The 26,477-nt window shown below is 41.7% G+C and overlaps 2 protein-coding genes across 2 annotated transcripts; both read right to left on the bottom strand.

Annotated features, from left to right (window-relative positions):
• Positions 1 to 19,498: 19,498 nt before the first annotated feature.
• On the bottom strand, positions 19,499 to 20,439 carry LOC128597561 (dystrobrevin beta-like). Its single transcript, XM_053608025.1, has one exon. The coding sequence runs from the start codon at positions 19,826 to 19,828 to the stop codon at positions 19,547 to 19,549; it is 282 nt and encodes a 93-aa protein (XP_053464000.1). The 5' UTR covers positions 19,829 to 20,439; the 3' UTR covers positions 19,499 to 19,546.
• Positions 20,440 to 21,483: 1,044 nt separating this feature from the next.
• On the bottom strand, positions 21,484 to 22,539 carry FPR2 (formyl peptide receptor 2). The gene has a single exon (XM_053608125.1). It carries the CDS (start codon positions 22,537 to 22,539, stop codon positions 21,484 to 21,486), a length of 1,056 nt encoding a protein of 351 aa, XP_053464100.1.
• Between the last annotated feature and the right edge of the window lie 3,938 nt (positions 22,540 to 26,477).

Here is a 26,477-nt window from a genome sequence, read left to right on the forward strand (position 1 = left end):
TATTCCAATTTGTACAAATAATCAACACACTGAAATGGGCATAAATGTATTTATGATCTATGTACAAAAGACTTAATAAAAAAAGATAAATATAGACTCAGGGTAAAGGGATGGTCATCTATATTTCAGGCAAATGGAAATCAGAAAAAAGCAGGTGTTGCAATTCTATTTGCAGATACAATAAGCTTTAAACCCACAAAAGTAAGGAAGGATAAGAATGGTCACTTCATGTTTCTTAAGGGTAATACTCAATATGATGAAATTTCAATTAATATTTATGCACCCAACCAAAATGCACCTCAATTTATAAGAGAAACTCTAACTTAATTTCCTCCAGCTCCATAATAGTTGGAGATTTTAATACTCCTTTGGCAGTGTTGATATATCCTCTAACAAGAAGCTGAGCAAAGAAATCTTAGATTTAAACCTAACCATCCAACATTTGGATTTAACAGACATCTACAGAACATTTCATCCCAACAAAACTGACTACACACTTCTCATCAGCCCACGTAACATACTCCAAAATTGATCACATCCTAGGTCACAAGTTTAACCTCAGTAAATTTAAAGGAATAGAATTTATTCTTTGCATCTTCTCAGACCACCATGGAATAAAAGTTGAACTCAGTAACAACAGGAATCTGCATGCTCATACAAAAACATGGAAGTTAAATAACCTTATGCTGAATGAGGGCTGGGTCATAGATGAGATTAAGAAGGAAATTGCCAAATTTTTGGAACAAATGCAACAAAGACACGAATTATCAGAATCTCTGGGATACCACAAAGGCAGTCCTAAGAGAGAAATTTATAGCACTGCAAGCCTTCCTCAAGAAAATGGAAAGAGAGAAAGTTAACAACTTAATGAGACATCTCAAGCAACTGGAAAAGGAAGAACATTCCAACCCCAAACCCAGTAGAAGAAAAGAAATAACCAAAATTGGAGCAGAATTAAATGAAACTGAAAACAAAAGGATTATACAACAGATCAAGAAATCAAAAAGTTGTTTTTTTTGAAAAGGTCAATAAATTAGATAAACCTTTGGCTAACCTAACCAGGAAAAAAAGAGTAAAATCTCTAATTTCATAGATCAGAAATGAAAAAGATGAAAGAAATTGAAAAAATCCTTAATGAATATTACAAGAAACTTTATTCTCAGAAATATGAAAATCTGAAGGAAAGTGACCAATACATGGAAGCATGTCACCTTCCAACACTTAGCCAGAATCAAATGGAAATGTTGAACAGGCCTATATCAAGTTCTGAAATAGCATCAACCATACAAAATCTCCCTAAAAAGAAAAGCCCAGGACCAGATGGCTTCGCGTCAGAATTCTACCAAACCTTTAAAGAGGAACTAGTACCTATATTACTCAACCTGTTCCAAAATATAGAAAAAGAAGGAATACTACCCAACATGTTCTATGAAGCAAACATCACCCTGATCCCCAAACCAGGAAAAGACCCAAGAAGGAAAGAAAATTATAAACCAATATCACTAATGAATACAGATGCAAAAATATTCAATAAGATTCTAACAAACAAAATCCAGCAACACATCAAACAAATTATACATCATGACCAAGTTGGTTTTATCCCAGGGTCCCAAGGCTGGTTCGATATATGTAAATCTATAAATATAATTCAGCACATAAACAAATTAAAAAACAAAGACCATATGATTCTCTCAATTGATGCAGAAAAAGCTTTTGATAATATCCAGCATCCCTTCATGATCAGAACACTTAAGAAAATTAGTATAGAAGGGACATTTCTTAAACTGATAGAGGCCATCTACAGCAAACCCACAGCCAATATCATATTGAATGGAGTTAAATTGAAATCATTTCCACTCAGACAGGAACCAGACAAGGTTGCCCATTGTCTCCACTGCTCTTTAACATTGTAATGGAAGTTTTAGCCATCACAATTAGGGAAGAAAAGGCAACCAAGGGTATCCATATAGGGTCAGAAAAGATCAAACTTTCACTCTTCGCAGATGATATGATTGTATATCTGAAAAACACCAGGGATTCTACTACAAAACTCTTAGAAGTGATCAAGGAATACAGCAGCGTCTCAGGTTACAAAATCAACATTCATTAATCAGTAGGCTTTATATATATCAACAATAGTCAAGCTGAAAAAACAGTCAAGGACTCTATTTCATTCACAGTAGTGCCAAAGAAGATGAGATATTTGGGAGTTTATCTAACAAAGGACGTGAAAGATCTCTATAAAGAGAACTATGAAACTCTAAGAAAAGAAATTGCTAAAAATGTTAACAAATGGAAAAACATACCATGCTCATGGCTGGGAAGAATCAACATTGTTAAAATGTCCATACTACCCAAAGCAATATACAATTTTAATGCAATGCCTATTTAAGCTCCACTGTCATACTTTAAAGATCTTGAAAAAATAATACTTCGTTTTATATGGGATCAGAAAAAAACCTCAAATAGCCAAGACATTACTCAGAAATAAAAACAAAGCAGGAGAAATCACGCTACCAGACCTCAGACTATTCTATAAATCAATAGTGATCAAAACAGCATGGTACTGGCACAAAAACAGAGAGGTAGGTGTATGGAACAGGATAGAGAACCAAGAGATGAACCCAGCTACTTACCATTATTTGATCTTTGACAAGCCAATTAAAAACATTCAGTGGGGAAAAGATTCCCTATTGAACAAATGGTGCTGGGTGTACTGGCTGGTGACCTGTAGAACACTGAAACTTGACCCACACCTTTCACCATTAACTAAGATAGACTCTCACTGGATTAAAGATTTAAACTTGAGACATGAAACTATAAAAATACTAGAAGAAAGTGCAGGCAAAACTCTTGAAGAAATCAGTCTGGGCGAATATTTTATGAGGAGGACCCCCTAGGCAATTGAAGCAGCTTCAAAAATATACTACTGGGACCTGATCAAACTAAAAAGCTTCTGCACAGCCAAGAACACAGTGAGGAAAGCAAGCAGACAGCCCTCAGAATGGGAGAAGATATTCGCAGGTTATATCTCCAACAAAGGTTTAATAACCAGAATCCACAGAGAAGTCAAATGTGTTAGCAAGAAAAGAACAAGTGATCCCATCTCAGGCTGGGCAAGGGACCTGAAGAGAAACTTCTCTGAAGAAGACAGGTGCACAGCCTACAGACACATGAAAAAATGCTCATCATCCTTAATCATCAGAGAAATGCAAATCAAAACTACTTTGAGATATCATCTAACTCCAGTAAGATTAGCCCATATCACAAAATCCCAAGACCAGAGATGTTGGTGTGGATGTGGAGAAAAGGGAACACTTCTACATTGCTGGTGGGAATGCAAATTAATACATTCGTTTTGGAAAGATGTTTGGAGAACACTTAGAGATCTAAAAATAGACCTGCCATTCAATCCTACAATTCCTCTACTAGGTATATACCCCGAAGACCAAAAATCACATTATAACAAATATATTTGTACCAGAATGTTTATTGCAGCCCAATTCATAATTGCTAAGTCATGGAAAAAGCTCAAGTGCCCATAGATTCCCGAATGGGTTAATAAATTGTGGTATATGTACACCGTGGAATATTATGCAGCCTTAAAGAAAGATGGAGACTTTACCTCTTTCATGTTTACATGGATAGAGCTGGAACATATTCTTCTTAGTAAAGTATCTCAAGAATGGAAGAAAATGTATCCAATGTACTCAGCCCTACTATGTAACTAATTTATGGCTTTCGTATGAAAACTATAACCCAATTATAACCTAAGAATATGGGGAAGGGGGGAGAGGATGGGGAGGGGAGGGGGGAGGATGGACGGAGGGAGGGTGATTGGTGGGATCACACCTATGGTGCATCTCACAAGGGTATATGTGAAACTTACTAAATGTAGAATATAAATGTCTTAACACAATAACTAAGAAAATGCCAGAAAGGCTATGTTAACCAGTGATGAAAATCTGTCAAATGTTATGTACAACCAGTTTATGGTGCCCCATGATTGCCTTAAGGTACACAGCTAGGATTTCATAATAAATAAAAAAAGAAGGTGAATTTACGTACAAATAATCAGGAATTAAAAAGGGACACTATTACAAACTTGTAGATGGTACACTGATAAAATGTTACGAACAGGTTGGTGCAATACATTTGAAAACTAATCCTCAACAAATTCCTTGGCTTTTACAATAGTGTAATAGGCTTTAACAAAGTGTAATCAGAGGTTTAAAAAAATCTTTCTTGAAGAAAAGTGAGGGCCCAGATGCTTTATCAGGAACATTCTTTCACACAATTTGTAACAAACATAAATATTCTACTCATTTTATGAGACTCACCTAACTGCTACCAAAATGTGATAAATACAGCATGCAAAGGGAGGATACCAATCTCTTTCATTTATAGGTGTAAATTTTAAAATAAAATAGAAAACCAAATTCCCAATTATACACATCATGAACAATTTGCATTTACTCCCACAATGGAAAGTTGGTTTAAATATGTGAAAAATCAGTTGATGTAATTCATTTTGCACATTAACAAAATGAGGAAGAAAAATAGTATTGTATGCATCTGGTTATAAAATTTTTAGGGTGCTAGGGATAGAAGTAAACTAATTTTCTACAGAAAAGTTACAAAAATATTCAGTAAACATATTTAAAAATGAAACTTCACAATCAGTAAGAGATGAAGAATGCTATGGTTACTTCTTCCATTCAACATTGGCCTGGAGGTATTGCCTGGTGCAATAAGAAAAATAAGTAAAAGTTTTTTAAAATGTGAAAAGAGGGAAAAATTCTGCCATTAAAGACTAAGTCAAAATTTGAATAAAGATAGTGTATGTCAAAATCTAATATCTACAGATTATTAGAATTAATAAAATATTTTATCAAGGTTCCTGGGTACAATGTCAACATACAAAAGCTCATTGTCTTTATTAAAAGAAATGATTTATGAAAACATTAAAACATTAAGTATGAAGGAATGAATGTATAAAAATGTACATCTTGTAAGCAACAATATAAACTCTACTCAGATATTAAAGCGGACCTAAATAAACGGAGTGGTACACTATGTCCATGGATAATAAGACTTCGTATTGGAAAGATGAAGTCTTCAAATGGCTTACTGATTCAATACAGTCCTGATACAATCCCAACCGCATTTTTTTGGGGTATAAATTGATAAGGTGGGGCAGGTGCAGTGGCTTACATCTGTAATCCTAGCACTCTGGGAGGCCAGGTCAAGAGGATCCCTTTAGCTCAGGATTGAAGATCAATCTGAACAAGAGCAAGACTCTGTCTCTACTAAAGATAGAAAAATTAGCCAGGCTTTGTGGCAGATGCCTGTAGTGCCAGCTACTTGGGAGGCTGAGGCAGGAGGATCACTTGAACCTGGGAGTTTGATGTTGCTGTGGGCTGGGTTGAGGCCACAGCATTCTAGCCTGGGTGACAGAGTGAAAACTCTTGGTCTAAAAAAAAAAAAGAGGAAATAGATAAGGTGAGTTAAAATTTTATGTGTCAATATAAAGGAACAAAGGATTAAAGACATTCTAATAGAAAAAGAACGGGGTAAATAACAGACTAATGTAATAAAAACAATTTCCAGAATCAGGGCCATGTAGATAGGAACAATGGATTTTTGGTGGAGACGGTACTACTGAACGATTTTATTTATATGCAGTGATAAAAGAAAGTTGACACCTACATTACAGTGTTCACAAACACAATGCCTGGGGGGGCTGTGTCGTTTTGGGGTACAAGTGTTTCTCTCTTGACTTTGCGTTTGCCAGTGTTTACTCCACAACCACTTTTGCCCTAGGCCATAGCCCCCAGGATCTCTTCACTGCACCTTCCACGCCCAAACACACCCAGCTCACACCCTCACTACCACCTGCGGTTGTCCAGACGCAGTTCTGGTTTCCTGAGCCTTCTGACAAACGCAGCACCAGAATCCACTCACCACGTGCTCGCATTTCGTAGCTCCAGGAGATTGATAAACCTCCAATAGCCGTGTCTTACTTGCCGCCTTCAGGGGCTGCAGCCCAAATCGGGCATCCTCCACTCAGGTCTGCACAGCGCCTTTGCTAGGAAGCAGGCAGGTGAGGACGCACAGCGTTCCCCAGGTGAGCAACGCTGTTGGTGGCAGGTGCGGGGGTGGTGAAGAGGAACAGTAGAAGATGGGCTGCAATTGCTTCTTTCCTGCGCATTACAGCGTAATTCAGTCACCAGGAAACAGTCGCCATCTCGCTGTTGGTGTGACTCCCACGCGGTTTCAGGGACCAGAATCCGCGTCTGTAGACAGATCCCTTGGTCACCATCGAGATGCTGTTAAGTCTGGGCAAGAGCACCTCTGTGGTGAACCAGAGAAGGGGCGCGGGGAAGCCCGCTAGTCCCCAGGACACTGTCCATGCATCTCGAAGTGGAGGTTAAATTTCCTGGGGCTGACGGGGTCCGTGATGTAGGGTGCGACAAGCAGCGAGTGAGGGGTACTTGTGGCGGGGTTGTGCCTTAAAAAGGCTTCAAGCAATGGTCAGTGGAGGCTGACTCTAGGGATTAGCTATCAGGGCTTCCTGTGGTCGGAGTTTGAATGTCTTCTATGTCTAATGGAAGTCTGGTGTCTCTTTCAGGAAGCAGAACCATTGTTGTCTTAATTGATTAAGCTTCAAACCTAAAACTTATCATTAAGTTCTCTCTTAACCGGTAAGCAAAATTCTATACAGTGGCCGAGCGTTGAAGGCAGCAAACGCGCGCCTTTGTCTGCATGTGGGATGAAAGGCAGGAGAACAGCGGTGAGGACAGGGCTTTGCAGGCATCCCCCTAAAAATCCAGTAAACGAACCTGGGGCCTCAGTCTTCTTTGTCCACGAAATCAAACACATAGATTCGGTTCGTGTTTTTGAGATAGAGTTAATGGGATTTGGTGATGGATTCGATTAAAAGAATCAGGAAAAAATTATATTTGAACTTAGGATATTGGGTAGAGGGTGGTGCCTTTTTCTAAGTTTGGGAAAGATACAGAGGATGGGAAAGATTTGGCATACAGTTGTTTGGGAGAAGGCAAATGGATTGTTCTGTTTTGGTTGTGTCACACAGGAGATATTACTTGGATTTTCAAATGGAGATCCAGAGGAGAGAGGTGGATGTTAATCTGGATTTATGAGGAGAGGCTATAGATTAAGACAAGAGATTTGGGACCTGGGGCAGTGGCTCACGCCTGTAATCCCAGCACTCTGGAAGGCGGAGATGGCTGTATTGCTTGAGCTCCGGAGTTTGAGACCAGCCTGAGCTAGAGTGAGACTCCATCTCTACTAAAAATAGAAAAACTAGCCCAGAGTTGCGGCAGGTGCCTGTAGTCCCAGCTACTCAGGAAGCTGAGGTAAGAGGATTGCTCAAGCCCAAGAGTTTGAGGTTGCTGTGAGCTAAAATGATGCCAGGGCACTCTACCCAGGGTGACAGAGTGAGACTCTGCCTCATAAAAAGAAAAAATAGAGATCTGGGAGTCATTGATGTTTGGGATGACTGCACTGATAAAAATAGATGAAAGTGGGGTGGCACCTGTGGCTCAAAGGAGTAGGGCGCCAGCCCCATATGCCGGCGGTGGCGGGTTCAAACCCAGCCCCGGCCAAAAACGGCAAAAAAAAAAAAAAAAAAAAATCAAAGTGTCTAAAATAGAGTCCTTAGGCATGCCAACATTTAGAAGCCAGAGAAGAGCCAGCAGAGGAGACTAGAAAGAGAAGTCATTGAGGCATTGAGGTGGGAAGAAAATCCAACAAGTGTGATGTCACCCAGAGAATGATATAGATATATATTTGGGGGTGTGTGTGAATATATTTGGTTTTATTTTAGAGTAACACCATCCTTGCAACATTTGTTTTAAGGAGAGAATTTTTTGATTATATTGAATAGGAAGTTACCAAGTTGTAGCTAGAGAGAATGATATATTTAAAGAAGAAAGGGGTGGTAAACAGAGTCATATTGTTTAGGAGGTCAGAGACCCCTACAGCTACATTGGTAGCTTTACTCTCACTGGCTTCTCAGCCAAGCAGGAAATGTTTGAACCTGTAGTGCTAATAACATGGCAACAGATGTCGCTGTTGTTCTTGATAAGAGCAGTCTCCGAGCATTCAGGGCATAAAACCACGTGTTATAACCGGGTTGTGGGAAGAATGTGAAAAGAGGAAGTAGAGAAAGGAAGTGGAAGTGACCCTTGAGTTTGCTGTCAAGGAGAGCAGATATTGGCTGTAAAGTTCCAGAGGGAGATGTGTGTGGTACAAAAACTTTTTTAAAAAAAGATAGTAATAGAACATACATATGTATGTTCTGACAATGACAAAATAAAAATTGATAGAGAAATGATATTGTCAGAAAGGAGAGTTTGAAGGGTATTACATTCAATCCTCCATTTCAGAGTTTTCCTCAAAATTTTATTTCATTTTAGTATGTAAAACATCCTACTATAATTCAATGGTTGTTTGCCATTAACATGGTTTCAAAAGTCAGTGCTATACGAAGTTGTATACTCACAGAAGTGTCATCCTCCCATTCTTTCCATCCCATTTTTACCCACCATTCTTCTGTTTCCCTTTAAACACTAGCAGATACATGCTGTATCAGTTGGCATTCCACTAGAGAAATAGAACTTATATGTATTATATATGTGGGTGTAAATATATGCATACTCAGACACACACCCATGCACACCCTTATACATACACAAAATTTATTAGTTTATATAACTGTAGAGAATGGCTTGGCAAGTTTAAAATCTGTAGGGTACACCACTGAGAAAGGCAAGTTGTGAATTCCCAGGCAGGGGCTGATGTTTCAGTCTACAGGCAAAATTTCTTCTTCATGCTCTTTTATTTTGAGACAAGAATCTCACTCTGTTGCCTTGGGTAGAGTGCTGGGGCATCATCATAGCTCACAGCAACCTCAAACTCTTGGGCTTACAAGATCCTCCTACCTCAGCCTCCCAAGTAGCTGGGGATACAGGTGCTCACCATGATGCCCAGCTAATCTTTCTTTCTTTCTTCTTTTTTTAGAGTCAGGGTTTCACTCTTGTTCAGGCTGGTCTCAAATTCCGGAGCTCAAGCAATCCACCCTGCCTCAGCCTCCCAGAGTGCTGAGATTACAGACAGGAGCCACTGTGCCAGCCTCTTTTTTTTTTTCTTCATGATAAAATATTTTCTTCATCTTAAAACTTCTCAATTGGTTTAGGCCAACATTGAGTATAAAGGATAATCTCCTTTACTTATTCTTATGGCACTTTATGCAAATAAGCCAAGTATAATGAGACAAATTTATTTTGCAAATAAATTGGTCCTACTAAGATTTTGTCTGTTAATAAAAACAGGAGAGAGAAATTATACAGTAGAACCGCCATAGCTGACCACCTCCCTATGTTGACCATCTCCTTAAGTTGACCTAATTTTCATAGACTGGCTGTGCACCACAGGTACGTATCAGTATAATAGGCCTAGTTCCTTATGTTGACCATTTTCTTGTAGGAAGACAAAAGGAATAAGTTTTATTAATATATTGTATAACATGTTGGTTACAGTTAATAATAATGCAGTGTGTATTGCAAAACAGCTAGAAGAGTGGATTTTAAATGTTCACCATAAAGAAATGGTAAGTACTTGAGGTGATAAATACATGTATGTTAGTTACCCTGATGTGATCATTCCACGATGTACAAGGTATGGAAACATCACGTTATATCCTGTAAATAATAAAATTATTTGTGAATTAAAGCTTTAATACAACTGAGAGAAGAGCAACAAATTGGCAACTACTTCTTAGGAAATTGGGACAGGAAATTAGTTGTAGAATCCAAGGGAGTGAGAGTAATGGGCATAGTTTATGTGGGAGATACTGACTCCTTTTGTAACAGAGGTTGTCCTTTCTTTTTTGTTGTCTATCTCAGTTATCTCCTCTAAGCTTTATGTATCCAAACACAAAGCTCATCTAGATCCAGATGGATTGGTGTAGTTGTTGGTGTACTATTTGCAGTGAGAATGGGGAGATGGAAGTGGAGGGGAAAACTTTTTTCTGATTACTGAAGCTGTTAACTGTCCCTCAGAACCTCTCCTTTCAGAAGAACAGAACATTTATTGACAGCTTAACTTGCCCACATCTGTGACTTCAAGGCCTAGAGGTGCTTGCACAAGATATTGGGGACAACAGCCTTTCTGTCAAGATTTGCTATGCTAATTGGATTTCTGCCCACATACCATCACAACACCTGCCTCTCCAACCTCATATGAAAAAAAGCCATTTGTTTTGGGGTGTGAACTATAAAGATATAGCTGTGATTCCAAGGTGCAATATTACTTCTTATTTTCAAGGCCTGTATTAATTCTTATTCTTTTCCCTACGAAAGAGAGTATTTATCCAACTGCTAATAATCAGGGGAATCTGATCACACCACGGTTACCAGGGAACGTTTAAAGTGAATAAATTCCTGAGTTTTGCACAAGACTTAATAAATAAAGATGCTTTGATGCTACTATGTCCTTATCTTTATTTTGAAAAATTGTCTCCTCAGGTAATTATTTATTCATTTTTTTTTGAGAGTCTTAGTATGTCACCCTCAGTAGAGTGCGTGGCGTCACAGCTCACAGCAACCTCCAACACTTGGGCTTAAGCGATCTCTTGCCTCAGCCTGTAGCTGGGACTACAGGCACCTGCCACAAAACCCAGCTACTCCTCAGGTAATTCTGATGAAACAGCATCAGTTGAAGATAAACATCTGGGAAACAGTTACCTCAGTGGTGATTGGAGCTGGGAGATGCATAAAATGGAGTGTGAGCGGGAAACACAACTGGGCAGTCCAAGATTATGAAACATTTACACAGATTTTTTTTCTAGCAGCATTGGTAACTCGTAGGGTGGAATGAGATACAGGGGAGATCTTCAGACTTCCTGGTCTCTGGAATGTACATTCTGCAATGAAGGGGACTTCCTGAATTTTTAAAACCAAGTTCCCTATTTAGATCTTCTTAGAAATTCAATTTGGGATGGCTCAGAGGAAAATCATTAAGCTATCCTTGGATTAATTTCCAATGAGGTTACTTGCTGAGGGTGAGGAGACTTTTATTTCCTTGTTTTGTGTTTTAGCAGCCACAAGATGGAGCTCAATTTCTAATGAGTCAGTTTTCCTTTTCCCTCCTTTCATCCCTGTTTTTCCTACTTCCTTTCTGGCAAAGTCTCATTTGTTGCCCTGGCTGGAGTGCGGGGTTTCATCATAATTCACTGCAACCTCAAACTCCTAAGCTCAAGAGATCCATTCTCCTGCCTCAGCTTCCCCAGTAGCTGGGACTACAGGCACCCGTCACAATGCTCAGTTAGGTTTTTCCTATATTTAGGAGAGATGGGGTCTCACTCTTGCTCAGGCTGGTCTCAAACTCCTGAACTGAAGGGATCCTCCCTCCTGGGCTTACCAGAATGCTAGGATTACAGGTGTGAGCCACCACACCTGACCTGAGTTAGTTTTCATCAGCACTTGAGACAGAGACCAGTCATGCTAGGAAAGTTTACTGCTCCTGCTTTGACCCCTCAGTTTGCCCTGTCCTAGTAGACATGAATTTGTCATTGCCTATCTAATTAGGTCGCCTGCTTCAAGCAGCCTAAATCCAGAAGTATGAAGCTTTACTTATAGAGAGGAAAAAGAACCTGAGTTTGATTGAGTTCTTTCTCTTTCTTTCTCTCTCTCTCTCTCTCTCTTTTTTTCTTTCTTTCTTTCTGACAGAGTCTCACTTTTTCACCCTCTGTATAGTGCTGCAGCATCATAGTTCACAGCAACCTCAAACTGTTGAGCTCAAGCAATCCTTTTGCCTTAGCCTCCAGAGTAGCTAGGACTACAGGCGCCCACCATGACACCTAGCTATTTTTAGAGATTGGGGGGGGGGGTCTTGCTCTTGCTCAGGCTGGTCTTGAACTCCTGAGCTCAAGCAATCTGCCCTCCTTGGCCTCTCAGATTGCTAGGTTTACAGGTGTGAGCCTCCGTACCTGGCCTGTCTTATTTTTCTTAATTTAAAAAATGTGGGATATAACAAGACACACACATTTAAATAAAAGATAAGTATAAAGATTAAAACATTTTGTTAAATAGACATTCATTTACCCCCACTCAAGTCAAAAACATAGCTCCCTGATCCTTGTCCTGCTGTGCTCCTAACTGTAATCACTGTCTGACTATTCCAGTAATTAATTTACTGCATTCTTGGTTTTGTTTTATTACATAGTTACATACAAACAAACAAAACAAGTTTCAATTTATCACCCTTGGTAGGGTGCCGTGGCATCACAGCTCACAGCAACCTCCAACTCCTGAGCTTAGGTGATTCTCTTTCCTCAGCCTCCCGAGTAGCTGGGACTACAGGTGCCCACCACAACGTCAGGCTATTTTGTTGTTGTTTTTGTTGCAGTTTGGCCCAGGCCTGGTTTGAACCCACCACCTGCAATATATGGGACCGGCGCCCTACCCACTGAGGCATAGGCACCACCCTATTACATAGTTTTATATCCTCAAACTGTATAGTTTAATTTTTCCCATTTAATTTTTTATATAAACAGAATCATGCTACATATGCTGTCCTTTGTTATGTCTTTATTTATTTTGTAGTTTTATAAATTGTACTTTATTTCAATAGATTTAGGCAGTACAAGTGGTTTTTATTACATGGATGGATGGTATTGTAGTGAGTGAAGTCTCGGCCTTTAGTGTATCTAGGACCTGAATAGCGTGCATTGTATCTGATAGGTAATTTTTTTTGTTTGTTTGTTTTTGGGTTCTTTTGTTTGAGACAGAGTCTCAAGCTGTTGCCCTGGGTAGAGTGCCATTGTGCCATAGCCCACAGCAACCTCAAACTCTTTGTCTTAAGCAATTCTCTTGCCTCAGCCTCCCAAGTAGCTGGGACTACAGGCACCCGCCACAGCGCCCAGCTATTTTTTTGTTGCAGCTGTTTAGCTGGCCCAGGTCGGGTTCGAACCTTCCACCCTTGGTGTATGTGGCTGGTGCCATAACCACTGTGCAATGGGTGCCAAGCCTGATAGGTAATTTTTAATCTCTCACCTAAGCGCCCCCTTCTGAATCTCCAATATCCTTATGGCACTCTGTATGATCGGGCATTCTCATAAGTGAGACAAAAGCATCAAGTATAAAGGGAAACCCATCAAACTAACAGCAGACTTCTCAGCAGAAACCTCAGAAGCCAGAAAGAATTGGGATCCTATTTTTAATCTTCTCCATCAGAATAACTGTCAGCCAAGAATTAGATAAGTGAGATCTAAGATCTAAGATCTAAGAACTTCTAAGTGAGATCATGTGGTATTTGGTTTCCACTCCTAAATTACTTCACTTAGGATTAATGGCCTTCCATTCCATCCAAGTTGCTGCAAAAGACATTTCATCATTTCTGTGGCTGAATAGTATTCCATGATGTGTATATGCCACATTTTCTTTATCCACTCATCGGCTGATGGGCACTTAGATTGATTCCATATGTTTGTAATTGTGAACTGTGCTGTGATAAGCATATCAGTGATAGCATTTTTGTGATATAATAATTTGTTTTCCTTTGGGTAAATACTCAGTAGTGGGATTACAGGATTGAATGGTAGATCTTTTAGTTCTTTGAGAAACATTCATATTGCTTTCCATGGAGGCTGTACTAATTTATATTCCCACAACAGTGTATAAGCATTTCCTTTGTCATATCCATGCCAGCGTTTATTATTTTTTGAGCTTTGGATATGGCCATTCTGACAGGATTAAGGTAGCATCTCATTGTGTTTGTTTGTTTGTTTGAGACAGAGCCTCAACCTGTCGCCCGGAATAGAGTGCCGTGGCATCACAACTCACAGCAACCTCCAACTTCTGGGCTCAAGCAATAGTCCTGCCTCCACCTCCCAAGTAGCTGGGACTACAGGCGCCACAACGCCCAGCTATTTCTTGGTTGCAGCCGTCATTGTTGTTTGGCGGCCCAGACTGGATTGGAAGCCGCCAGCTCAGGTGTATGTGGCTGGCACCTTAGGCAGTTGAGCCACAGGCACCGAGCCTCATTGTGGTTTTAAATTGTATTTCCCATATTAGCCATACTAAGCATTTTTTCATCTTTTCTTTTGCCATTTTTATCTGTTTCTTCAAAAAATGTTCATTTTTTTGCCCAATTTTGATGGGGTTACTTGCTTTTTTCTTGCTGATTTGTTAGAGTTCCTTATAGATTCTTAATATTAGTCTTTTGTCAGATGTACCCCTCTGTAGGTTGTCTGTTCACTTGTCGGGCAAGTCTAGTGATGATGAATTCCCTTAGTGATTGCTTGTCTTGGAGAGAATTTATTTCTGCTTCATTTATGAAAGCAGTTTTGGAAGATACAAAATTCTTGGCTGACAGTTATTCTGATGGAGAAGATTAAAAATAGTATCCCAATTCTTTCTGGCTTCTGAGGTTTCTGCTGAGAAGTCTGCCGTTAGTTTGATGGGTTTCCCTTTATACTTGATGCTTTTGTCTCACTGTAGGATTTTCTCCTTCACCTTGACTTTGGCTGATCTGATGACTATAGGCCTTAGTGTTCTTTTTGCATTGAATCTCCGTAGTGTTCTTTGAGCTTCTTGTATCTGGGTGTCTAAATCTCTGGCAATATCAGGGAGTTTTTATCTATTATTCCCTCAAATAGGTTTTCCAAACATTTTGCTTTTTCTTCTTCTCCCTTAGGGATACCTATGATTCTTAGGTTTGGGCATTTTACATAATCTCATTTTTCTGGAAGACTTTGGTTATTTATTTTCATTCTTTTTTATTTTTGTCTGACTAGGCTAGAATCCCAGGGAGCCCCTTCTTGTGATCTGCCACTACCTTGGCAGATGGGGTTGGGGAGCAAGCTGAGCAGGGTTGGATCAGGCATGCCTGCATCCAGGCTCTCCAAAGGTGGGTGTGAGTGCCATCCTAATGTGAGTCAGGGGTCAGTTCCCAGGCCACACAGGGAAGGAAATTTTCAGAGGAAGGATGCAAGCACCTCCACTGTACCAAAGAACCTGGATGTGGGGCAGGGGCATTCTGGAATCTACAGTCCAGCAGCTGAAGTTACAGTCTACCCTGCTCCCACTCCCCTGACCTGGAGATGTCCTTAGACATTTGGTCACCAACAGCAGGCCAAACCAGCTAGACCAGTTAAAAGGAGACTGTGTTTAGGTATCAAATCTGCCGCAGGCTGTGAACCTCTTCATCCATGGCAGGAAGGACAGCTGGTCCAGCACTGGAGAGAGAGGAGCCCCACAGGTGTGCTGCAGCATGAGCCCACACCATGCTTTCCTGTCACTTCTACCCACAAGGGCTCCCTTCACACTTGAGATCAGTTTGAAAATGTCCCCTCCTTGTCCCTGAATGAGGAGATTGAGCCCTATCCTTGGAACCCCTGAGTTTAAGCAGTGACATGCCCCAGGGAACATTGGGGTGGTCGTGGGCTACCCACGGAATACTCAAGCTGATAAACTGCTGTATACGGCCGTCCAGCCAGTGGCAGGTGTATGCCCCTCTCTGTGGGTACAGCCAGGTGGGCTGCTCTAGGGAAGGCTGGCAGGTTGGTGATCCAAATACCACTCAGTCCTGCAGTGTTCCACAGCTGTGGCAGTGAAACTTGATCTGAGGGCACAAGAGATCACCTGCTTCCTGCCTCCCCCTCTACCCTAGCAACAGGCCAGCCAGGGGCAACCTCAGGTCAGGACTTAGGGGTGGCTAACCTTTTTATCCCTCTGCTGCATATTGAGCTGCAAATTATATATGAAAACACTAAGGAAAGCTGATTAGCAAAAAAAGGTCCTTGAATACTTTTTGTGATATTTAACATCACTCATAGTCAAAACAAAGTTCTCACAAAACCAGCATGTGGCCTGTGAGCAGCAGGGTGGACACCCGCTAGAGCACTGTGGGAAGGGCTTCCTGATGGGCTCCAGACACAGGTGCCCAGGGTCCATGTGAGTTTGAGTAGTCCCTTCGGGTGATCTCCCAGAAGCTCCTCATGACACTCTGGAGGCCTCTGAGGGTCCAAAAGTTCTTCTGTAGCCAAAACTATAAAGGTCCAAGGTGGGAATGTGGAGTTCCAAGGGCCTCTTGCTTACCCCTTCCCTGGGTTTAGGACCTGGGACTGCTCAAGGTTCTCAGAAACCCCAAGTAGACAGTCTAGCTTCATCTTGTACCCTCAGTGGCTCCTGGCCCCTTTCCTTTGTAGTCAAGCATTTTTTTTTTGACAATACATATATCTGAAGTGTGAGTATTTAATGGATATCCTGATTCTTCTCTGAACAAGAGGCACCTTCCAGCTGCCTTTAGTTGGTCATCTTGCCCCTGTTCTCTCTCCTTTAATTTTCTCTGCATAATATCTAAGATTCATCCATATAGGTGTAGTTTTTTAAAATTTATACAGAACAGTAATTTACTGTGCCACTATACTACAATTTGTCCATTCTGTTGTTGATGAACTTTTGAGTTGTTTAGAGTTTGGGGCTACTATGAAAAATTCTTCATGGTGCATTTGTGAACATGTATGTATGCTGCTGCACACGAATGCATGTAATTGAGAGTATCCACCTAGGTGTGGAATTGCTTGGATATAGAAGAAACTTTCAAAAAATATCTTCAAGGCCAGGCATGGTGGCTCATGCCTGTAATCCTAGCATTCTGGGAGGCCAAGGCAGGTGGATTGCCTGAGCTCAGGAGTTTGAGACCAGCCTGAGTAAAGCAAGACCCTGTATGTACAAAAAGAAAAACTAGTTGGGCATTGTGGCAGGCACCTGTAGTTCTAGCTACTCAGGAGGCTGAGGCAACAGGATTGCTTGAGCACAGGAGTTTGAGGTTGCTGTGAGTTATGATGACATGGCACTCAACCCCAGGGCATCTGAGTGAGACCCTATCTCAAAAAAAAAAAAATATATATATATATATATATTTTTTTATATATATATACTGTTAAGTGTGTATAAATGTAAAGAAATAGTATAGTGATTCACTGGCTTCAATCAATAATCATAAATATTTTACCAATCTTTTTCTTATGAGACAGAGTAAAACATTACTCCATCCAAATAAGTAAGTCTGGTTGTACTTTCAAAAATCAATAAATGTGGCAGTGCCCGTAGCTCAGTGGATAGGGCGCCAGCCACATACACTGGGGCTAGCAGGTTCGAACGCGGCCCAGGCCTGCTAAAAAACAACAAATGACAACTGCAACAAAAAAATAGCCAGGTATTGTGGTGGGTGCCTGTAGTCCCAGCTACTTGGGAGGGTGAGGCAAGAGAATTGCTTAAGCTCAAGAGTCTGAGGTTGCCGTGAGCTGTGATGCCACAGCACTCTACCCAGGGCAAAGCTTGAGACTCAGTCTCAAAAAAAATCAATAAATCTAATTTATCACACCAGCAGACTAACCAAGCAAGGTCATGAGCATATATCAATAGATTTAAAAAAGCATTTGATAAAACCCATACCCACCAATATTGTCAAGATGTTAGTTTTTCTTAACTTGATCCACGAATTCTGTGTAATCCCAATCAAAATTCTAGCCATTTATTTTAGGATACAACAAACTGATTCTAAAGTTAGCATGGAGAGGCAAAAGACCCAGAATCACCAACGTAATATTGTGGAAGAACAAAGATGGAGGCCTGATACTGCCTGACTTCAAGACATGCTTTAAAGCTGTAATCATCAAGACAAGGTGATACTGAATAAGAATAGACAAATCTTGTCCAGCTTGCACCTCTGGATACTCACCATTTCTCTGCACTCTGCTCCTGAAATAGCAGAATTAATCCCATCTTTCCCAAGGATGATATCCCCAAAGTTCTATCTGGGAGTTTCAGACTCAAACAGGTCTAGAAGTGTTTCTTTGTGGTAACTATCCCATAAATTTAAAAGAACCCTCAGCTTCCAAAGACCTCAATACACAAAGATGCAATGGGAATTGGGGACTTCAATACAGAGAATAACGATGGAGAGGATATAGCAGGCACTATTCTAGTGTAATCAAGGCTGTGATCAGGAATGAATTCCTTGCCCTGGCAGTGGACGAAGTATATTTTTTAATTTTAAATTTAATTTTTTTTTTTTTTCTGAGACAGAGTCTCACTTTGTCGCCCTTGGTAGAGTGCTGTAGTGTCTCACAGCAACCTCAAACTCTTGGGCTCAAGCGATTCTCTTGTCTCAGCCTCCCCAGTAGCTGGGACTACAGGTGCCTGCCATAATGCCTGGCTATTTTTAGAGACAGAGTCTCACTCTTGCTCAGGCTGGTCTTGAACCTGTGAGCTCAATCAATCTACCCGCCTCGGCCTCCCAGAGTGTTAAATTTTAATTTAAAATATTTTTTTAGAGACAGGGTCTTACTCTGTCATCCAGGCTGCAGTACAGTGGAAGGAGGAAGTGTCTTTTTTTTTTTGTCTTTTTGAGACAGTCTCACTCTGTCACCCTGGGTAGAGTGCTGTGGCATCATAGCTCACAGCAACCTCAAACTCTTGGGCTCAAGAAATCCTCCTGCTTCAGCCTCCTGAGTAGCTGTGACTACATGCAGGTGCCACAATACCTGTTTTTCTATTTTTAGTTAGAGACAGGGTCTCCCTCTTGCTCAGGCTGGAAGAGGAAGTGTCTTAATTAGCCAGTCTGAGAGCACTGCTTCTCTCATCTAGAGGTACACCTTCTTTCTGTCTCCTGGCTTTTACCTCTTGTATTTTTTCCCTTTCCCCCTTATTTTCTATGGCTACATGTTAATTGGGCAATAACGAGTATACGTTTCTTGGGCATCTTGAAAGCATTTCTAGGAGTTAAGAATGCAAGTGAAAGGAATAAACTGCTCTGCCTTGGAAATTCAAAGTTTAAGGGAGACATAAGGAAAGGGAGGAGAGAATTTACCTAATAAAGCAGTGAAATGACTAAGAAGCTTTGATATCAGGACAGTGTGGTTTGGTTTGGTTTGAGAGAGTCTCACTCTGTCACCCTGGCTAGAGTGCTGTGGTGTCAGCCTTGCTCACAGCAACCTCAACTCCTGGGATCAAACAATTTTCTTACCTCAGCCTCGCGAGTAGCTGGGACTACAGGCGCCCACCACGACCTCTGGCTAAGGACGGTGTGATTCTCATTTTGAGTTGTGACTTTTACCAATGCATTAGGAAAGTAAGTTACACAGCCAGGGACCATTTGGGAGTGGTTGTTTGAAGAAAGCAAGGGAAAGGGTTGAGTACTAGTTTCTTTTTCTTTTCTCTTTTCAACCTCCACATAAGCTCCTGATGCGGAAGTGAGGCGGTGCCCTGAGGGGAGCGACGCAGATGCTAGGACACGCAGGACTATAGGGGAAGGCCCACCGGCTGTGTTTCGCAGTCCCCGGAGCCCCACGTCCCAGGGCTCTGGCTCTCCTCTCCCTGGCGGTGGAGCGACGTCCGCCAGCCTGCGAGCCTGGTCCAGGGGTGCAGCGGATAGGAATGTGCCTCTGGGGGGAGACCTTGCCTTGGTCAGGTTGGTGCCAGCTTGCTCGAGGTTTCCTCTTTGGGCTGCTCCGCTAACCTGAATGGAGCTCCTTCACCAGGGATGACGTGGTGTTGGTGAGGGAGTCAGCAGCCACCAGCAGGTCATTGGAGGAGTTCCTCCTCTTACTTTGTGCAAAGGCCTCCTGCACCTGTCTGCTCAGCGTATCCTGGGGACAGCAGGTGGGCGTGGAGCAGGCCCACGCGGAGCGCGCCAGCATGGGCATAGGGCAGCCGCCTCCGTGAGTGGGAGACGTTCTCGGGGACCCCGGGACCTGAGCCTTCAGCAGCTTCATCAGCTCTTCCAGCTGCACCATCAGCTCCTGCCGGCTCTCCTGCAGCGCCGACAAACTCTGCTCCAGTTCATCCTTTCTTTGCCTCAGCAGCCACAGCTCTGCCGGCCGCGTGGGCTGAGTACTCTTGAGGGTTCATTTATTTGGAAACAAAGTCATGAGGCAACATCCAGAGTACTCTACTTGCGTGGGAAACTCAAAACCAGAGGTGTTGGTGAAAATGTAAGCCACGTGGGAATTTATGAATATTGTGGGCATGAGGCTGGGAGTCTACTGGACATGGCCTGGGGACAATTTTAATTAGACATTAAGGATTCCTCATTTGCCACTTAGGTGATACTATTGTTTATTGATTCATTATTTCCATAATGTGTATTGAGTGCATATTACATAGCAGAAAGTATTTTACACATGAAGAGTGGGGAGTCATCAGCATACAATACAGACAAGATCCCTGCCCTTACACAGCTTACATTCTCCTTATTTGAAAGAAATCACAAGTTCCCTACACAAGTGTTATACTGTTTGATGTCAATAAGTTTGACAGTTTGAATGAAATGGCCAACTTCCTTGAAAATCATGGTTTACCAAAACTGACATGTATGAAAAAGAAAACCAATACTCTAATAACTGTTAAAGAAATTAAACCTGACAATAAAATCCTTCTCAGAAAAAAAAACCTAAGTCTCTGTTGGTTTCATTGGGGAATTTTTCTAAACATTTAAAAAAAGATAAAACACCAGAGAATAAAATCACGAGAATAACCTCTAGGACACTATTATAAGTTTGCAGTAAAACCCAACAAGGACAGTAGAGAAAATCAAAATTAAAAAAAACTATCTTTGCATGAACATAAAGATAGCCATTCTAAGCCAATCTAGTAAGATAAATTATAAACTATTTAAAATACATCAGAGCTAGGTGTGGTTTATTCCAGGAATACAAGAGTCATTTAACATTTAAAACGTAATCAACATAATCTATGATGATGTAAGTGAAAGAATAAAAGTTGTATGACATCTTAATATATTTGATAAAAATATATTTGATAAAATTGAACAGCCACTCACAACTTTAATAAAAGAAAAAGAAAATTGTTAGCAAAGTAGAAATAGAGGAAATCTTCCATAGTCTGATAAAAAAAGATAATACAAAAAAATCTATAGCAGGCTGGGGGTAATGGCTTATGTCTGTAATCCTCACAATTTTGGAGGCCAAGGTGGGAGGATCATTTGAGGCCAGGAGTTAGAGGCTGCAGTGAACTATGATGATGCCACCGCGTCATCTGCCTATATGACAGAACAAGACCCTATCTCAAAAGAAAATAAAAAAACCTACAGCAAACATTTTGCTTTATGGTGAAATATAAAGTCTTCCTCTTAATATACCTCATCTCAGCTAAGCCTTACAAATTGCTACCACTCTTTCTTTTTTCTTGAGCTTTTTCCCATCTCACATACTCCATTGTACAGGCTGTCTAAAAGCCAAAAACAATCCTAGTGGTAGCCTCATTGCCTAATTCTTTACCACCAAATCAGGCCCACAAAAGTACTTTTTCCTTAGTAAAAACACTTGAGCCATTCGTACTTGAATGACATGGTGTGACTCAAGGTTAGATGAAGCCAGACCTGGGATCAAGGTAGGATGAGACAAAGCTCAGAACTGTCCCAGCCCCCTCCTCACATTGCCCCTAACTCAGTCTCTGCAGGAGATACAGCAGAATCGGTGGCTGTGTCCTCAGTCAGGGCCAAATCCTCCATAAGAGCCCTCTCTAGACTGGCAGGCAGGGACCGAATCAGTGTCTTTCGGAAGTCCCGGCCCACGAAGACATAGAGAATCGGGTTGAGGCAGCTGTTGAAGAAGGACAGGGCACTTGTCGGGTAAAGGAGCATCTCAAGGATTTTATATTTGCCATAAAGCAGCAGCTCTTCAAACCAGATTGTGATTAGAAGAGCTATCAGTTGAAAGGGAAACCAACAGATGAAGAAAGAAGCCACAACAGTGGTGAGGACCCGTAATGTACGACTGGATTTTATCGTGCCTCTTTTATGCAACTTGGCAATGACGAGGCCATAGCAGATGGCAACAATGGACATTGGCATGATAAAGCCAACAACGAACCGGATGGTGCCTCCTACGATCCCCACAATACTGGCCAACTCCAAAGTCTCTTCAGTGTTGTTCCCCCAGGATTCAATGTAGGCAATACAGTATGTCTCCCCCTCCACAGTAGTGACTGTACCCTGGAAAATGCAAGTTGGCATGGTAAGGATTATAGCAAGAATCCAGGGTACAATGATCACCTTCTTGGCCAAACTTAGTGTGCGGTGGTTCTGGGCCCAGACTGGATGCAGGACACAGATGCAACGGTCCAGAGCAATGAAAGCAATCAGGAAGATGCTTCCATACAGGTTGATGTCCCCCAGGATGGGAACTAACTTACACAGGAACCAGCCAAAAGGCCATTTTTCTTCCATGGCCCTGGAGACAATGTAAAATGGCACAATGGCACTGAAGGAGAAGTCGGCTACAGCCAAGTTCAGGTAAGAGATTGTGGTGACTGTGTGTGCCATCCGGTATCCAGCTACCCAGATCACGAGGCCATTGCCCAGGAGCCCAAACACAAAAGTGACCCCAAGTACCACCAACGAGAGGATGAGCAGAGGAGTGTAGCCGGCAGACTCATGGAGGGGCTCTTCAGATCCATCCAGAGGGAGGGAGATGTTGGTTTCCATCATGCCCACATCTGAAACATTTCAACAATGGCCATTTCTCATCTGTGGAATCATACTCTAGTGTTCCTATTCACAGACGCCAGCAAATTCCACTAGAGCTCCTCCTACTCCCACCGGGAGACCAATTCCTCTGAGCCTTGTCAACTATGGTACCAGCACTGTCCTGGAAATTCCTTTGGGAAAGGATAGTTCTCCACAGTCTCACCTATCAGGCTTATTACTTTACCAAGAGGATTACAGGGCTTCTGAACTGGTGTAACAACAACAGAAAGTTAAGCATAGGCAGCTTCCACAGAGTAAGGAAAGCAGAAGAGTCAGGGTCAGTAGGGACAAATTTGTGTCCGCCTATGACTCAATGCAAAAGTACTGCCAAGCTATGTAACCTCTTTCAGCCCCAGATTTCTCCAGGCTCCTGGCTCTTGTCCTTTTCACTGTCAGAATCCTGAACCTACTGCCTGTCTACTATTTAAGTTAAAATGATAAGGTTTGGCTTGAGTGTATGATAGTCGAAGAGAACTTTGAAAAGTTATTGGCAATACACAGATATTTAGAATAGGTTACATTCTGTGGATTCTAGAGAAAGAGAGCAAAGGAGCCCAAGCTCTACATTCAACCCTCTGCTTGGCATTATTCCTGCTTGATACGGAGCTCATCTCTGTTTGGGATGCAAAAAGTTGTACCCTATGTATAGCTTTAGTGTTTGTGGGACGAAGAGTATGAGAATTACAAGTCATGATAATATTTGTGGGATTCTTATCAGAGTCCACACATTGTGTTTGTTGCTATATGTGTAGAGGGGACTGAGTTTGGTCTACTTTATAAGCACTATAAGGTTCATTATTTCTGGATTTTGAAAGAAGAAATTGATGGTTCAGAGCAATTGTGAAATCTGCTCAGGGTCACTAAAATAGTAAATGGTACAAAAAGGTCTTCAATTCATCTCTTTGAAGTTCACTTTCCTCCTCTGAAGAATGAGGACGACTTTATGATTAAGTCTAATGTTCAGGTGAGGATTAAGTGAAAGAAGACATGGCCATCTTTTAGGTTAGATTGAGTGCGTCTATAACAAATGGAAACTCCTGGTGTTCACTAGGCATTGTGCTGTGTTGTGGGGCTGGATCCTGGGTGGTACAAGGTAGAAGCTCAAGGTCAGGACAAGAACAGTGCTCAAAACAATAGCAGGTACCACTTTTTAATATCATCCACACACCAACAGTTTCTTTAACATCCTTATTATTAATTCTCATAACAACTCATAGCATAGGCTCTGTGGAAAGCACATTAACGCATGGAGAGCAGGGAGCACACTGGGAGACATTGTAGACAGTGACAAATGTTAGTGAGTAGGCCCATTGCACAATAAGTAACTTAAGACTTAGATTCGTTACATTAACTGTTTAAAGCCACCAATTAGAAAGAAGTACAGCCAGAATTTGTGCTCAGCCAGACTGATTCCAACAGAATTGTGCTGTAAACCTCTCCCATGCTGTATTTTCTCAACCAGACTCTGAACTCTTCTACCAGCCCTCCACACATTCTACAAGGCACTTGGAAGATATTGGTGTGTTCAGTTATCTCTAAATCACTGGTCTTACAATCTTGATACAACAGTGGGAGGATGAATGTGCAATGGCAGGTGGGGACAGGCAAGGGGAAATTGCAAGATTATGGGCCCACCCTAGTGGGAAAGGGGGGTGAGAACCTGTGAACCACAGAAGGTGCAGGTGGAGATGAGAAGGGCTTGTTTGGTGAGTCTCTAATATGTGTCAATCATTATACATTTTGCCATCTTTAATTACAATATCCTCAATTGAGAGTGTCAGTATTATTCTGCTACAAGGGGAAATCACCACTCAGAGGAGGGAAGTGACTTGCTCAACATCCCAATTACTAAGCTATGCAAATGAATTTATGACCACAAATGTCCCACTCAACACTTCCTTGTTAGCTTCCTCTATCTCTCAAGCACATTTGATTCCCCATGCTTTAAAATAAGTATTTTAGTCCTGTTTTCTCTACATGATTTAATTTCTCTCCTAGTCCATATCCTTGACTGATATTTTAAAGAGGAAACGGTAACAGTCAGATGTGAAATTGTTAGCCTTTCCTTCCCTAACCCTCTAATTCATTGGCACCTGCTACTGTGAATAGAGTTCTTCTTCATTCCAGTGATTACTTTCCCCATGTTTGCCTTTTATTCCCCTCTCTCTGCCCTCCCCACAAACTTTCCTCTTGCATTATTTCTTTTCCAACACAAACTAAAAAAAAATCCTCAAGATTTTCTTTCAACTAGATCATTCCTACTGTCAGATAAACATTACCATAACCCCTCTTTAAAAAAAAAGAAAGAAAGAAACCACCCTCAGCCTATGTTCCTTTGCACCCTGCACCCTGTTTCTCAGAAGAGAATTCTTTCTGTGAAGAGATTAACACCCACACTGTAGGAGGGCTTGTCTCTAACTTCTCCTTTCACCTCCTCACCTCACATTTCTTCCTGAATCCACTGAGTATCGACTTCAGTCCTCAGCCTCCACCTGATGTGTCCGCCGTCAGGACGCTTGTGACCTGCCTGCTATGGGCCCTTTTCAGTCTTCACTCTAATATTCCAGTGACATGGGGCCCACTGGATCTCATTCTTCTTCAAACGCATTTTTCCTATGCCACACAATGATGAAAATGTACACTCAACATGCCTCAGCTGTGCTTACAGCTCAACTGGCTGCCTCCTTTCAGTCCAATTTACTTGCACCTTTGGCTCTAAATTTCCACGGCTTGTATTTGTCTCTGACCTGCATCCTCTGGATCTACTCTTTCCATAGGTGACATCACTCAGGCTCATGGCTTAAAATATCATACTGTCCTCTCATGGACACCATCAGCCTCTTCCCAGAGCTCTAGTTGAATACTACGTTACCCCCTACTTCTGGATATCTCCTGGTGGGAGTTCCATTGGCACCCCAAGCCTGACACTGCCCAACCAAACTATTCATTTCCCCATCCTCCCCAACCGTCCTCTCCCAATATTCTGTATCTATCTGGAGTTTAAACATTCTGGGTTTTTTTTGTTTATTTGTTTGTTTGTTTGTTTTGGAGACAGAGTCTCACTCTGTTGCCCTGGATAGTGTGCCTGGCATCATCACAGCTCACAACAACCACAAACTCTTGGACACAAGCTATCCTCTTGCCTCAGCCTTCCCAGTAGCTGGGACTAAAGGTGCCCGACAGGATGCCCAGCTAGTTTTTCTATTTTTAGTAGAGATGGGGTCTTGCTCATGCTCAGGCTGGTCTTGAACTTCCCAGCTCAAGCAACCCACCTTTCTTGGCCTCTCGGAGTGCTGGGATTATAGGCATGAGCCACCATGTCCTGTCATTAAACATTCTGTTGTTAAAGGTCCAAATCTAGAACTTATCTCTGATATCGCTTTCCCTTACCAGCCAATCCAACCCAAGTCCTATTGGTTCTGTCCACAGAACATGCTGAGTCCACAGCCACACTCACCTCCATCACCACTACTCTTCCCTGTTGCTCTTACCAGGTTCAGATATTTGCAGTAACCTTGCTTGTTTCTGGTCTGGCTGTTCCCTCCCCTAAAGTCCATTTTCCAGAGAGAGACCAATGATCTTTGAAAGGGGCAAATAATATCATTATATTATTCTCCTCAACACCTGCCAGTGGCTTAAAAACATGTAACTCAAGCTCCCTACACACCCCTGGGTCTGCCCTCATAGTCCCCCACACCTCTCATGTGTGACACACCACTCCACTGGCACTAAGTCCCTGGATTCGCTGAACGTGCCAGCTCACCGTCACCTCAGGGCTTTTGCTTTCTCTGTTCCTTCTAGCTACAATACTTTTCCTCTTGAGCTTTTCCACACAGGGCTCATTCTAAAGATTCATAGTTTAGCTGAAATATCATTACCTCAGAGAGCTCCTGCCT

Source organism: Nycticebus coucang, chromosome 10, assembly GCF_027406575.1.
Source record: "Nycticebus coucang isolate mNycCou1 chromosome 10, mNycCou1.pri, whole genome shotgun sequence".
Taxonomy (NCBI): domain Eukaryota; kingdom Metazoa; phylum Chordata; class Mammalia; order Primates; family Lorisidae; genus Nycticebus; species Nycticebus coucang.

Bases quoted from the DNA above. Each gene is read 5' to 3' on its own strand.
- LOC128597561 (XM_053608025.1), bottom strand. From the start codon at position 19,828: ATGGTGCAGCTGGAAGAGCTGATGAAGCTGCTGAAGGCTCAGGTCCCG.
- FPR2 (XM_053608125.1), bottom strand. From the start codon at position 22,539: ATGGAAACCAACATCTCCCTCCCTCTGGATGGATCTGAAGAGCCCCTC.